General features: G+C 38.3%; 2 protein-coding genes and 1 long non-coding RNA gene across 6 annotated transcripts; 2 read left to right on the plus strand and 1 right to left on the minus strand.

Moving 5' to 3' along the window:
- The first annotated feature begins 2449 nt into the window (after nucleotides 1–2449).
- Nucleotides 2450–7475, plus strand: LOC113065741 (transcription factor NF-E2 45 kDa subunit). Its single transcript, XM_026237235.1, has 4 exons — nucleotides 2450–2653; nucleotides 4395–4473; nucleotides 4980–5111; nucleotides 5649–7475. Exons 2-4 carry the CDS (start codon nucleotides 4426–4428, stop codon nucleotides 6885–6887), a joined length of 1419 nt encoding a protein of 472 aa, XP_026093020.1. The 5' UTR covers nucleotides 2450–2653; nucleotides 4395–4425; the 3' UTR covers nucleotides 6888–7475.
- On the minus strand, nucleotides 7201–12126 carry LOC113065743 (heterogeneous nuclear ribonucleoprotein A1-like). 4 transcript variants are annotated; one of them, XR_003279073.1, is made up of 13 exons: nucleotides 12003–12126; nucleotides 11404–11523; nucleotides 11072–11218; nucleotides 10777–10987; nucleotides 10595–10687; nucleotides 10401–10517; nucleotides 10243–10314; nucleotides 9641–9730; nucleotides 8907–9086; nucleotides 8684–8821; nucleotides 8518–8592; nucleotides 7368–7439; nucleotides 7201–7287 (listed from the first exon to the last, which is right to left on the minus strand). XR_003279073.1 is itself a non-coding variant. In XM_026237238.1 (12 exons), the coding sequence occupies exons 1-11, from the start codon at nucleotides 12012–12014 to the stop codon at nucleotides 8528–8530; spliced, it is 1233 nt and encodes a 410-aa protein (XP_026093023.1). In that variant the 5' UTR covers nucleotides 12015–12126; the 3' UTR covers nucleotides 8052–8348; nucleotides 8518–8527. The 4 variants fall into 4 exon arrangements, 3 of the variants coding, with proteins under 3 accessions (XP_026093023.1, XP_026093022.1, XP_026093024.1); XM_026237238.1 differs by lacking the exons at nucleotides 7201–7287; nucleotides 7368–7439 and adding an exon at nucleotides 8052–8348 and having other exon boundaries at nucleotides 9641–9718; XM_026237237.1 differs by lacking the exons at nucleotides 7201–7287; nucleotides 7368–7439 and adding an exon at nucleotides 8052–8348.
- LOC113065746 (uncharacterized) lies at nucleotides 12115–13728 on the plus strand. Its single transcript, XR_003279075.1, has 3 exons — nucleotides 12115–12220; nucleotides 12390–12578; nucleotides 13666–13728. It is a non-coding gene; the product is annotated as an uncharacterized LOC113065746 (long non-coding RNA).
- Nucleotides 13729–14414: the final 686 nt, after the last annotated feature.

A 14414-nucleotide genomic window follows, 5' to 3' on the forward strand; every position in this document is an offset into this window, starting at 1 on the left:
TGACACTTTGATAGTGATGTTATTTATATATATATATGTGTGTGTGTGTGTGTGTGTGTGTGTGTGTGTGTGTGTATGTATGTATGTATATATATATATATATATATATATAGAAAGATAGATAGATATAGGTATAGGTATGTATGTATATAATTCCTGTGATGCAAAGCTGAATTTTGTGTGGGTGTATATTTATGCAAAATAAATATATATATGAATATATTATATGCTATTCTGTGTGTAATAATAAAAAAACTATGTGTGTCTATATATATATATATATATATATATATATATATATATATATTATTTATTTTTACCTATTAAGTTATTGACATGGGTTATAGAAAACATTACTACCTTTAGAAACCAATGAGTTTCTGTGTTCCTTCTAAAACAAATCCTGTGAGTTTCCTCCTACCTATCAGAAGCAGGAAGAATAGGAATAGTTGGATGGGTCAAGATGTTGTCAAGGAGCTGTTTCACTTCCTTTGGTCAAACCAAAAAGGGTTAAGAGCATCACGATCCCACAACGTGGCAGCGGGTGTAATGAATACAAAAATACAAGCTAACATGTTAAACTAAACAATGAATGACAAGAATAAATAGATGAAAATGACAGAAAGGTTACACACCAGTGAGATATAGAACTGTTCGAGCGACTCGGTGACCTGAACTATATGCAGAGAGAGTCAGAACTGCTGTTTAGGTTGGAACACACCAAATCCCAAACCATTGTGGTGTATGTAATAGCAGGCTGTTTTCATGTGTGTGTTTGTAGGTGGTTGAATCGGGCGGGTGGGTGGGTGCTAGGAATCAAGGCTTGGGAAGTCCCGTCTCTCTGGTTCCTGGCAGGCACCCACCTCTTTGGACGCTGTCAGCCACCTACGTCCATCATAATGGTGCATTTACATACAAACATATTAATGTGTGGGAATGAAAACACCGCATCGTAAAAAGACGAGCATGAACAAGTATCTAGAAAACCACGGGCACACCGCTATAAACAGTTTCTATTCACAACTTACTATTTCTTAGTACTTTGTCAATGTTGATTCACTTATTGGCCTTGACGGTTCCATGAAGAACCTTTACCACCAATGGAACCTTTCCATTGTACAAAAGGTTCTTTAGATTGTTTATTATGCTCTTCAAAATAATAAATAAAAGGTTCTTTTAGGAGCTGATTACAGTTCTTTGGGGAACAAAAAATAATTCTTCCACTCTCTTAGATACAAAGTTTCTTTGTACATCCATGGAACCATTGTCCATACACTCTAAAAATAAAGAGTTCCAAAAGGAGGTTTTCACAGGAATGATATAGAAACTTTTAGTCAACAGTTCTTAAAAGAACACATTTCTTTAGTGTGAATTACATTTCAATAATCCAAAGAACCATTTTTAACTATAAAGAACCTTTTAAGGCTCCGTGGATGTTAAAGGTTCTTCATGGAACTATGGATACCGTTATTTTTAATAGTGTAAGGTTCGTTGTAGTGGTTCTTTGGATTATTAAAATGTTCTTCACACTAAAAAAAAATATATGTATATTTTAAGAACTGTTATAGGGTTCTTTGGGGAAACAAAAATGGTGGTATCACTGTGAAAACTTTCTTTTGGAAGCTTTTTAAGAGTGTATTATTGATGGGAAATTAAGATTTCTTGCCCAGAAGGGCGATTGCACACCTAGACAATCATTTGTTTCGAATGATTGTGGACCGTCATGCACCTGAGGTTGGGTGTAACGCGATAAGGCATCGGTCAAATAAAATTAAGCACTTCAAATGAACAAGGAGAAAACATCCTTTCACCTCACCTGACAATCGTACTGATTGTCCCGGGTGTGTTTGCCTACAGAGGACTTCAGCAAAGACTCGAATGGTCACTTGCAATGTAAGACACGCTCTTCCACCCTCCCGCCCCCCGCTGCATCCACTTTTGCTCACTGTCTGTGGTTGAGCGGCAGATACAGGAACAATGTGGCCTTTCTTACCTGTTGAAGGTGTACATTCCATCCCTACTAAAGCAAGTCAGAAAACAGCCCCTCCTCCGCAAAGCAATCCTAGATTTAACTCCAGGTGCTCCTGCTTGTAGTGTCTGTGTTCAAACCACATGCCTCACAGTGGCTTTCCTTTACATGAACACCTTGGTTCTTTTTTGCATGCCATGAAACAAAGTTCTTATCAAGGAAGTGTGAAAATATATATATATTTTTTGATAGATTTTAGGATACGTACACATTTGAATGTGGATGTGAATCACTTTTTCATAAACCACAAGCTGAAGGGTCCGAGTCTGTGTTTGGTTTGGGAAGCCATCAGGGCGTTTAAACATATTAAAGTGCAAGTGTTGCTTTAGGAGGGTAAAAAGTGTGGGTGCTTTACAGGAAACCTGCTTGCATCGCCCTTAGACCCATCCCATCTCTGTGAGTGACAGCCAAAAGCAGACAGGGTGAGTGGGAGAACGGGTGAATGAGAGAGAAAGACAGGTTGAGCGCACGCACACTTGTAGTTCAAAACTAAGAGCATGCAGCAAACTCTTTCACTCTTCAGTTCAACACAGGGGTCAGTGGTTACTGCTCTCAGGATTTTGTGAATATGATATTGTGAAGACTTTTTCATCTGAGCTTGGGGCTTAAGGACATGCTAATAAGGTACAGTTTTTTTCATCTTCTTTGAGTGTTTGTTGTTTCTTCAGTAATATGGCAGTTGTTGACAGATATTGTACAATTCTGGTTCTCTATCGAATCTGAAAGTTTTTGAGTCATAATTCTAGTTTTTAAGTGTCTTTATGAACTAAGGACACATAAAATGTGAAGGGTGTGTAAATTCCTATTATAATATTTTTTTTTGCTTTAGAAGCTCAATACAGAAGTTGTCAATTATTAAAAAAGTGTTACTCCCCCACCCCTAAATTATTGCGGGTTTATAATGAGATCATTGTTACAAGATGTGACAAAAATGTTTAAAAAAAATATATTTCATAACTTTTGTTTGGTTTAAATCTTTCTTTATTTTTCATTAGATGCTACACAATGCTGTAATGTTTTGATTATCACAAATATTGCAAACATGGTTTAGAGTAATGTTTAAAAAGAGAGAGACAAATGTATTAAATAAAGGTAAAAAAAAATAAAAATAGTTTTCTTGCTTACTGTTTGCTCGTGCGCACTGGTACAGTGGTTAGTACCACAGCTGATGTTGAAACGGGAGGCCGGTCCCACAGCCCTGTCCCCTCATAATTTCAGAAACTAGTCAAAGGAAATAAGCTAGACATCGCGGTAAAGGCAGGATATATGTTCTTTACCCTCAATATGACAAAAGGAAAGACGTTTTTTGTTAAATACTGCCAAACCATTGGATGTTTTACAACATTGGTGCTACGTCCTGTCAAAAGTTTACCTGACAGTTCAATCAGGCGGTGCATATTTACTTACAATTAGCTAAAAACTGCTCTTGAATTATATAACATTTTCTAAATTATATTACATTTTCATTCTTTTGTAAAATTGTTCGTTTGAATTAAAAAGATAAGTTTTTCTCATTCTTAAACTTGCAAATAGCAACAATGACATTTCAAATGTAAAATTATTATTGTAGCTGCATAGTTTTTACTGTAAAAAACATGTCCAATTTAACAGGAAACCAACATTAAAGTTTAAAACCGATGTCGTGTATAAAAGGCTTTAATATAGCACCACAAAAAAAGCAAACAATCAGATGAGGAACAAGTTTAATTTGTGTTACACAATGATATAGATAAAATAAACTCAGTGGTAATGAGAATGATTACTAATGCATATTAAGCATAAATGTAAACTAATTCAGTTATTTTCGATGTGAGGGAGTATGCTGAGAAAGTCTTCCTGACATTCTGTCTGTGGTTAGGCCCCTGCCTTCGTTTACTGGAGAGCAGGCTGGCTCCCAAAAGATTGTCTTATCAAGGGTTGACATTACTGTTCACAAAGCCAGCAGATAGGACAAATCCAGCCCAACGAAACTTCATGTCCAGTCACACAATATGACAATTGGAGCACATAGGAAGGGAAACGTGAAACATTTTCAAACAAGATATATTCTAATGGTTAATGTAAATTTTTGGCCATTTCAGAGTGACATCATTGTCCGTTTACGGGTGCGTAGAAAGTCAAGTCGGACTAAATTTGTTTTTAAAATTGTTGGCTTGCCGTCACAACTGACCTATATATATATATATATATCATTATTATGAGAACTGGTTCTCAACTGACTTATGTTTAAAGGTTAAATAAAAATAAATAAATATTACCTGTTATGTGAACGCTTGCATTGTTTGTGTCTTTTCCTCTTTATTTTTAACTCTACAAATGCATTTGGCTTGACAAATCAAGTTTCTGATTTCTTTTCATGTTTTAGACTGATTCACTGCATCTGGGGTCTGTCCTGAATGTGTTCAGCAATCAACAGTGTACTTCCCCTGAGGATCAGCTGTGAGGTCAGTATCTTCACGAGAGAGAGAAATTTATATATATATATATATATATATATATATATATATATATATATATATATATATATATATATATATATATAATTTAGCTCAGTTTTCCCAGTAAGAAAATATATATTTTTAAATGAATAAATTAATGCTGTAAAATCTATTTGTACCCTGCAAAATATAGTTCTTAAAAAGCTGAATTAGTACTTTCTTGACCTTTTCAGCAAAGAAAAATATTTAAAAACAAAACTTTTTTAACAGATATGTAATGTCTTACTGCACTAGGAGATTTTTTACTGGATACTTTAAACACTTGAAAAAAGAATAAATATATATAAATACATACATATATTTGTGTGTGTGTGTGTGGTTGAAAACAAGTCTTATGCAGTAAATCTATCTTGTTTCAAGGATTTTAAATAATTATATATTTTAATAAACATTTCAAGACATTTAAATGACAAAAATACTAAAACTGTATTGCATACACTATTAATTTAAAGGGACTGGCAAACCCTGGAAGACTGCATGGGGAGGTGTCCACCAATGTCACTGGATTCCGGGCACATCGTTCCCCCCAGCATTTGGAGATGGATGTGGCCTGGCAGGAACTGATGGCCATCACAGAACTTCAGGTGGGTACACTGGAACAACCCAACAAGTTTCCTCTTTTACATGCACAAATGTCAAAAGTCAAGAAAATGTCTGATTATTTTGTGGTCGGAAACAGCCAGTCGTTTTAGAGTCTTAATAAAATGGTGGCCTTATAACATTTTTCTAATGCTGAATTCTTTGTAAACACACACATTGAGCTATGATCTGCAACAATGGGCCAATTGAGTGATGCGAGGATAAAGACAGACAGAGAAAGAGGGTGAGTGCTGTATATTGCCGACAGCCCCCTGCATAGCACAATGACCATCTGTTTCGAACATGAAACCCGAGCGCTCCTAAATAAGACCTGCATAAGCTACGGGTGGCACTTTCACCCAGGTGGGCTGGTCCTGTGGTGAGCAGATAACTGAATAAAACCCTCCTCTGCACCACAAATCATCTGAAAACCTTCACTTTACTAGTGTTTTATTGTAAAATAATTGAATCTGAATCACCTCCAAGGTCAAGTTTGAGTGAAACTGGAAGTTCTTGTTATTAAAGCATTATTTTTGTCACAGGAGTTTGAGGTACCCAATGAGAATCCCTTCGAAGCTATTCCATACCTGTCCATGGAGCCCATGGTTTCTCAAGGGGGGATCGGGATGAATCAGCCACAGCCAGACTCCATTCCAGCCACTAGTGGTGCCCATTCTGCTGGTGTTTATGAAAACGCATACCCTGAAATGATGCCACCCTATCAGCGTTTGAACCCACACATGGACATGCACTACAGCCTCCCTGTCCCTGGCGGTCACGGTTCCTCAAGAATGCTTTCGAACACGCAGGCTCTTCATCCACCTCTCATGAGTCTTTTGGAGCACATGAACATGACACGCGGTCATGGAATTGTGAAAGACAGTGTTATCAACCTTCACTGCACAGGACAAATCAAACAGGCCTGTGGAGATGATCTCGAGTCAGATTCCGGTTTGTCCCTTGGTTCAAGCCCACCGCTTGCCTCTCCTGAGAATGCAGTGCACGGAGTACCTTCGTACTTACCTGCAGATGGTACAATGGGCTACATCGAAAGTGAAAGTATTGGGGAGCAATATCACATGCGGCCAAGTTTGCTTGGGTCTGTGGACTACCAGCAGTCCTACAGTTCATACCCTGGAACTTCTTATACCACAGCTGCAAACATGCAACCCATCAACCAGCAGACTTACCAGCCAATTGCATCAATGAAACAACCAGTTTTACCCACAGCTCTGCATGATCTACAACTGAACAGCTCAGGTTTAACAAGACTGGGTTCATATCAATCCATGTACCCAAAGCAAAAGTCCAGCAGTGTTCCTGTACCCCTGAGCAGAGATGAGCGGCGAGCCCTCGCTCTCAAAATCCCATTCTCACTGGAAAAGATAGTGAACCTACCAGTGGATGACTTCAATGAGCTCTTGACCCAATTCACACTGAACGACGCTCAGCTGGCACTTGTGAGGGACATTCGCAGACGTGGGAAGAACAAAGTGGCTGCTCAGAACTGCCGCAAACGGAAGATGGAGAACATAGTGCATTTAGAAAACGAGTTGGGACAGCTTCGAGCCCAAAGAGAACACTTAACCAGAGAGAGACTGGAGTTTCAGCAAAACCTAGCCATTATCAAGTGTCGCCTCTCAGATCTTTACACCCAAGTGTTTTCACAGCTCCGTGATGAGGAAGGACAGCCTTATTCAGTTGATGAGTATTCACTACAACAAACTAATGATGGCAACATTTACTTGGTGCCACGGAATACAGCCCTGGAGGGTGAATGAACGGATTTTAAGTGACTCATAAATGGACAACTAAATTCATTTGGTTTTACTTCCAATAAATGGTAATGAATGGATAAAAACTTTATTCACTTAAGATATCGCTCAAACTGGATTTCTTTTTTGCCAAAGTAGTGTGGACTGTATAACTACAGAAATTGTAAAGAGCTTTAAGAAAACACTTCCAAACTTGTTAAGCTATGCAAAGCTTTTTTTTGGCTAAACACTTTTGTACATTAAAACATTGGTCTAAAACAGAATCAGTATTATGTCCAACAGAAACGTTTTTAGTAAATGAGTTCTACACAAGACAGGATCACAATTTCTTGCATAAAATTTTATTGGTAAAAAAGGTAAGAAAATAATTTGTAATAAAATAAGTCTCTTCAGCTCCATTTTGGTCCTATAAAGAAGAAAAAAATAAAGTGTAAACATTTAAATTTGGAATTGTAAACAAAGATCTTGCATTACAATAGCAAGTACCTTTATCATTTCACCAGGTTTAGAAAGACAAATGCCTTTTCATGTCAAGAGATGATTTTCACTCGTCAGATCCTAAAAAAAAAAAAAAAAAAAAAAAAAAAAAAAAAAGCATAACATGGTCAGCACGTTAAATATAGAATCAGAAAAACCAGTGGGCATGCATTAAAAAGGGTTTAAAAAGTTCTACAAAATCTTGTGCACCAAACTATGCCGACTGCAGTTACTTCCCTTGAAACATACACAACACTGAAGGGGAAGTTGACATTAACTACAGCTTCTGCTAATAAAATTGTTTTACAGTTACCAGCGGTAGTTGAGAAGTCTGTTCTTACCTACAGGAGTTCTAAAAGCGCTGCCTGCTAGTCTTTGAGCGGCACCCTGTACTCCCTGCTTCTTCACAGGGCGATGATCTTGCTACTCCTTTCTCAGTTTGCTCCCATGGCTAGACTGATTTGCAGCCACACTACACTAAGCATTTGCTTTAAACAGCCTATGCTTTTTTTATTAAACCAGTTGACCATTTACCTTATGTGCCTTTAAGAGAACAAGTTTACAGTTTTTAAGAGCCAGAAGACAGTCTTTAGTTTACTTTCTACTAAAAAGGCTCTAAGGAGCTCCCATAAATGTTAGTGTACTACACTAAAACCCCCAGAAAACATGACTAAAACGCACAGCTTTTTTTTAAAAAATAAACAAAAAGGATGTTTTATTTCACCTTGATTAGTTACATAAAAAAAAAGTTCCATAAAGACTCAAAATAACTCTACATAAAACCTCACTGGAATGCTTTTTCCATAGACAATATAAAATAAGTCTGCATGATGACAAATTCATGATGTCCCACACATGACAGCGCTACTGTACACTTCTTCTGGTGGCAGCTGTAAATCTGCCAAACCTGTTTGGCTGAGCAGATCTAGGGATGTAAACCTGCATCTGCCCTGTCACTTCTCTCGCTCTCCTCTCCTAAAGCACTCAGTCCTGTTGAACAATATGAACAACAAATGTTAAGCTGCACACTACCTGGGGTTTGTTTCTACACCAGATGTACAGCAAGGTTATAGTATAGCAATGAGCATTCAGTCCAAAACTATATATTGGGATTGTTAATCTGTCAAACAACCCATCTGTAAATTAACTTAAAACAAACCTTTCTGAGCTCAAAACCGTCTGCCACCAGAGCCACCTCCATATCCACCACCAGATCCACCACCACCATAGCCACCTAAAAGAGATCTCATGTCATTTGATAGTGGTTTTTAAAAAGGAGACTTGGACCAAAAGGGAAATGTAAAAGGCTATTATGAAGAACTCACCACCATAGGGGCCACTGTTTCTTCCTCCGCCACCTCCAAAGTTCCCTTTCATGGGTCCATAGTTGGACTGCTGGCTGTTATAGTTGCCAAAGTCATTGTAGTTACCACCTCCACCGCCGCCACCACCTCCAAAGTTGCCTATTGATATTTAAAAAACATCTGGTTACTGCTGACAATTCAAGTTATTTGTATGGACTAAGTATTCAGCCTGACATCTACTCACCACCTCCAAAGTTTCCATTGCCATTGTTGTAATTGTCATTATAGCCACCACCACTGTTGCCGCCGCCGCCACCATAACCACCGCCTTGGTTGCCATAACCATGTCCTCCTCCACCACCACCACCACCACCTCCATATCCACGGTTTCCACCGTAGTTACCAGGACCACCACCATAACCACCTGGAGAAAGCAACAGGAATAAAAAGTTAAAGGGGTCCCATTAAGCTCTTTTACAAAATCTTGATTTTGTTTTGGTGCAACTAAAACATGCGCTCTTTTTTTAAGTTACAATTTCTCTACCCAGTCTGGCACAAACAGCTCGATTAGTTCTGGGTTTGATGAAGGCCCACCTTCCGAAAAACGAAGTGTTGTGATTGGTTGGCTAAACCTGTGCATTGCAATTGGTGAACAGCTTAGACTGTTTCAGTACTACCACACCTCTTGCCAAAGCAGCAAATTCAAGATGGCATCAATATTCTCCTAGCAATCTGAGCCAGATTCAGACCCAGCTAATATTGAACAAGAGGATCACGCAGAACCTTTGCACGCACCGATATTTAAAGACATTAGTGGCAACATTTTTGGCTAAAATCACATTTTATATTGGACGTCGACAACCTCTTAAATAACTGCACTTACCACATACAGATGTAACTAATATGTAGTTTGTTCCTTAAATAACATTAATTGTAGTGAAAATTATACGGTTTAAATTAAATTTATCAAAAAGGTACCATAGTCCGTTGGCAGCATATTTGCAAACTCTTTCTCTGCTGTTGTAGTGGTAGAGATTGAGGTTTCCCTGGTGACAGCTGTACATAAAGCTAACAAACATTACATGCAAGATGACATCAAATTTTCTAAACTTCTGGTTTCCTTCAGAAATGGTTATAAAACACCCATATGGGTTTCAATTTTGAAACATACAGGGCTCATATTTATTCTACAAAATCAATGCCTTTTAGAAAACCCGTGGCGAGCACCACAAATAAATCAATGTATGGGAAATGATAGTCTCAATGGAAGTGTAAATTCTGCAGATTTTATAGTGGTCCAGCAATTTATAAAGACTTCAACATACATTATTAATGTGCAGGTGTAATAACTTGAAGCTACAGCAGCATTTGAGTCATTGCCTGATGCACTCAAAGCGTTCTAACCAGGACCTCACCCCTCCCCCACTTGAATTTCCATAGGCAGGAATTATTTTTAATTATATTCTAATGGGCCGCTTTTTGACATTAACACAGACCAATTCAAAAGTCATAACAGGCACCCTGTAGCATTAACAGAACATTTGACTAAATTATACTTCTAAAAAGAAGCCACTGAATACCATCTCCGCCGCCAAATCCATTGTTGTAGCAGTCACCTCCATAACCACCGCCTCCTCCACCACTTCTGCCTCCTGAGAAAGATTGTGAAGAATAACTTTGTCAAAACGAAAACTTCAGTTGATCATTTAAACACTTCAACATCCACTCAGGCACATACCCCTTCCAAAATAGCCATCACGGTTGCCACCCCCATTGCCTCCAAAGTCATTGTTGTAGCCGCCATTATTGCCATATCTGTTGAAGTTTCCACCTCCTCCTCCACCACCACCACGGCCTACAGATTAAATGTTAGTCTTATACAGAGCACGTTAAATAGATTTTTTTTTTTTTTTAAACCATTTAACCACTTGCCTCTCATGTTCATGCCAGTGTTTTGCATCTCTTGTTTAGACAGAGCTTTTCTGACTTCACAGTTGTGCCCATTCACAGTGTGGTATTTTTGAACTAAGGGAAGATATAACGTGGATATATATATATATATATATATAAAAAACATAAAACCTTACAAGTGACACTGGATTGATAGCACTTACTGACGATACGATCAACGGAGTCATGGTCATCAAACGTAACAAAGGCAAAGCCTCTTTTGTTTCCGGTCTTGTGGTCAACCATAATCTCAATGGCCTCAAGTTTGCCAAACTCTTTGAAGTAATCACGAAGATGGTGCTCCTCGGTGTCATCCTTAATGCCACCCACAAAGATCTTCTTCACAGTTGTGTGAGCAAATGGCTTGTTGGAGTCCTGAAACCAATGCATGCAGTTAGGCATTTGCAAGCTTTTGAAAAAGTCTTTACATTACAAAGGCTTGGGGGTGTTCATGCTTACCTCTCGAGACACGGCTCGTTTGGGCTCCACAAGCCTACCATCGACCTTGTGGGGTCGTGCATCCATAGCAGCGTCGACCTCACACATGTTGGAATAAGTGACAAACCCAAAGCCTCTGGAGCGTTTGGTGTTTGGATCTTTCATCACCTACAGTTGCACAAACAAAATTAAGGGTTAAAAGCACTCATGGCAAGGGGGGTCCGATCACAACCCCAAAGCAAATTCAGTGCACAGGGCCCAGAATTCAAAGCGATGGCCCTGATACTTCGTGTTGGATTATGGGTAGACAATCCATATTGTACACCACTGTAGATAAGACATTAGGAACTTACCACACAATCCGTTAAGGTGCCCCATTGCTCAAAATATTCCCGCAAACTATCGTCTGTGGTTTCAAAGCTGAGCCCTCCAATGAAGAGCTTCCGCAACTGCTCAGGCTCACGTGGCTGGCCCTGAAAACATATCAACCCTTATAACTCTGTACTATTGAAACAGTAAGTACATCGTGCGTATTATTCTACAGCGGATATTAAACTTAATTCGAGAAGCATCGCGAAACCCTGAGGAAACAGACTCTATTTGGGGGGAGGTGAACACCTCCGCCATGTTGGTGCCTGACAATGCGGCCCACTTATTAACAGCAGCTTTATTTCAGTAAAACAATCGAGATAGTAAATTAAATGCAAACTATTCGAGTTATATCCAGTGACTAGTTAAAACAAAGAAACTGCATTTTTTTAAGAACACGACCTTCTATGCAAGCACGCAGTCTTGTGTGTGCACAGGGAGTTAAAATGGCGGGTGAACACGCTATTTGCATTAACAAAGAACCACGACGGAGATCCGAGTTAAATCAGAAAACGTTCAGAACATTATGGTTACATAGCTTTTATGAAACAAAGCGAAATACGTTTTTTTAAAACCAACCTACCTCTTTGGACATCCTACCGACTATTTCTAACCGTGCTGCGCCACACACACTCGTCGGTGAGACTGTGAGGACTGAGGAGAGATAATATAAATAGCTAGGGTAAATACAGTCCCCGCCTACTGCAGACGCTGATTGGTTTACGCTTCCCGCTAACGCTTTTGTTGTGCGTTTTGAGGATACCTGGTTGGCTGACACTCAAGTCAATCCCTGCAACAGAGGTTAGTACTTTTTTCGAAAATGTTTTTTTCCTCATACATTTATAAAAACATTGTTTTTATAAAAACTATAAAAAGCCGTTTCGAAAATATGTATTTTTCTAAAATTGGGTGAACATTTTTTTATATTTTCAAAATATCTGAAACACCCTGCAAAATCTGCTGTTTTTAGGTGGCCGTGTGACGCGTGAGGCCGTTTTTGGCGCGAGAGCGGCTCGCGCAGGCGCACGCTGATTGGCTGGACGCGCCACTGGACGGATGCGTGCGCGAGAGGCAGCGAACTCCTGTGTGCAGGGAAAAAGCCGTCGCCGCCTCAGCCTCTTTATCCAACACGAATAAGAGATCATCGAAAAATATCTCAGTAAGTATACAGTAAGCATCCACATTAATGTCAGAATGTTATTGTAGACTCCCCTTGCACTTGGAATGATTTAATACGTCAGCGCTACGCTTTAACATGATAGGATCAGGTGAAATCTGTTCGGCTCGGCCCGCGCTGTTGCTAAGCAAAGCCTGACCGCGTTAGCGCACACGACGATAGTATTCAAATAAACGCGAAAAAGCGCACGAATACTTTGCCTGCAGTGGTCACACACAGAGAGCCGAATAAAGATGTAGCGCGTTTATGCTAATTTAGTAAAATTAGTCTGTTATCACGTGCGTCTGGATATCACTGAGCCTTGTTTATTGTTTTGTAGGCATTGGCTAGTTGTACGTAAGCACAACACCAGCAAACACGTGAATGTATTTTCTCTAACTGTTTTTGTTCTGTTGCTATTTATTTCAGAATGAACTCATAGCGAGGCAAGCAGTAGCAATCAAAGGGACTACTGTAGCTAAATGTTAGCAGTACAGCTAGCACTGCATTTAAATCATTTTATGATGTGAATTGTGTTTTGTATTTAGGAATAAATGCATTATGAGTTAAATAGCATATGGCATGCGACGTAGAAGTAAAAAACGTGAGAGTCGTGCAGATCTATTCAGTGTTTGCACATTGTTTGGCCTTGTTCGCCAAGATCCTTCATGACATTAAGATAAGAAACATTTAACGTTAGCTGGTTTATAGCATCTCTAGTGTAAAATTGATTGAAGATGTAAATTGGTTAATGAATATAGGTTCTGCATCCCGATGTAACTGATTGTTTTTAATGTATTCTGACTGCATGCATTGTTGTTTCTTTGGCTTTGATAACAGTATGTGTGTGCACCAACAAGTAAAGATCTTTTGGAGTTAATTGATTCTTCTCATTATTATAATATGCATATAACTTATCTTAAGATAACTTTGCAGTAACTCAATCAAAGGCATGTTGATCTTTTGTGTGTCTATTTGTAAGAGTCCTTCAGTATTATTTATTAGAGCAGTGTGTGTGTTTGCATGTTTATTGATATACATTTAGGTTATATTTGAGTGCAGTAAGGTTTCAATTTATTGTATTTTTTAGGGGAGCTCTGAATGGTGTAATCTCTGCACTTCCTCCAGTATAGTACCATAGGTGAGTGTCGAAATATAAATATGACTGTTGTCATTGCAGTTAAGGTAAGCAAGGTTTAACCGTAAGTTGTAAGATTGCGCCATTACCGTCCAGCATTTTAACTGTATAGACATATTAATGCCATATAATATAGGTAATACTTAATCCAGTGAAGTTTCATGGTTTGAAGTGCATAGCAGAAACTAATTTCTTAAGTAAACATTGTCACTTGTCTTCAGGCAACTATAAAGTGAACAGTAATAAAATATAACTGAAGAGACAAATTACAAGTAAAGACAATTGGAGTGAGCTTTTTTATATATATATATATATTATATATATATATATATATTATACACAAGTCTTAACAGTACTGTCATATTGTAAGTGTGAGTTATCCAATCTAAAATAAACAGCAAGCATATGCTTTGCTGTATGAATTAGATATAGTATATTAATACTTACAGTAAAAAGTAATGTAGCCTAAAGCTGAGATTTTCTTGACAGTATTATTGTATTACTTAGCTGACAGCAATAAATATATGTCGTTTAAACTACAAGATCTAATGCACAGATCTATTTTGACGTCAGATGTTTGTTTATGTTTATGTGATCTAGTCAAATATCTAGTCAAATACACTACTTGTTGAGTTTTTAAATTACCCTTTTTGTTTTTGATATGGTAAATGGGCTCCAACTACCCCCTTTTTTTTTTTTTT

This window comes from Carassius auratus, chromosome 48 (assembly GCF_003368295.1).
Source record: "Carassius auratus strain Wakin chromosome 48, ASM336829v1, whole genome shotgun sequence".
Taxonomy (NCBI): Eukaryota; Metazoa; Chordata; class Actinopteri; order Cypriniformes; family Cyprinidae; genus Carassius; species Carassius auratus.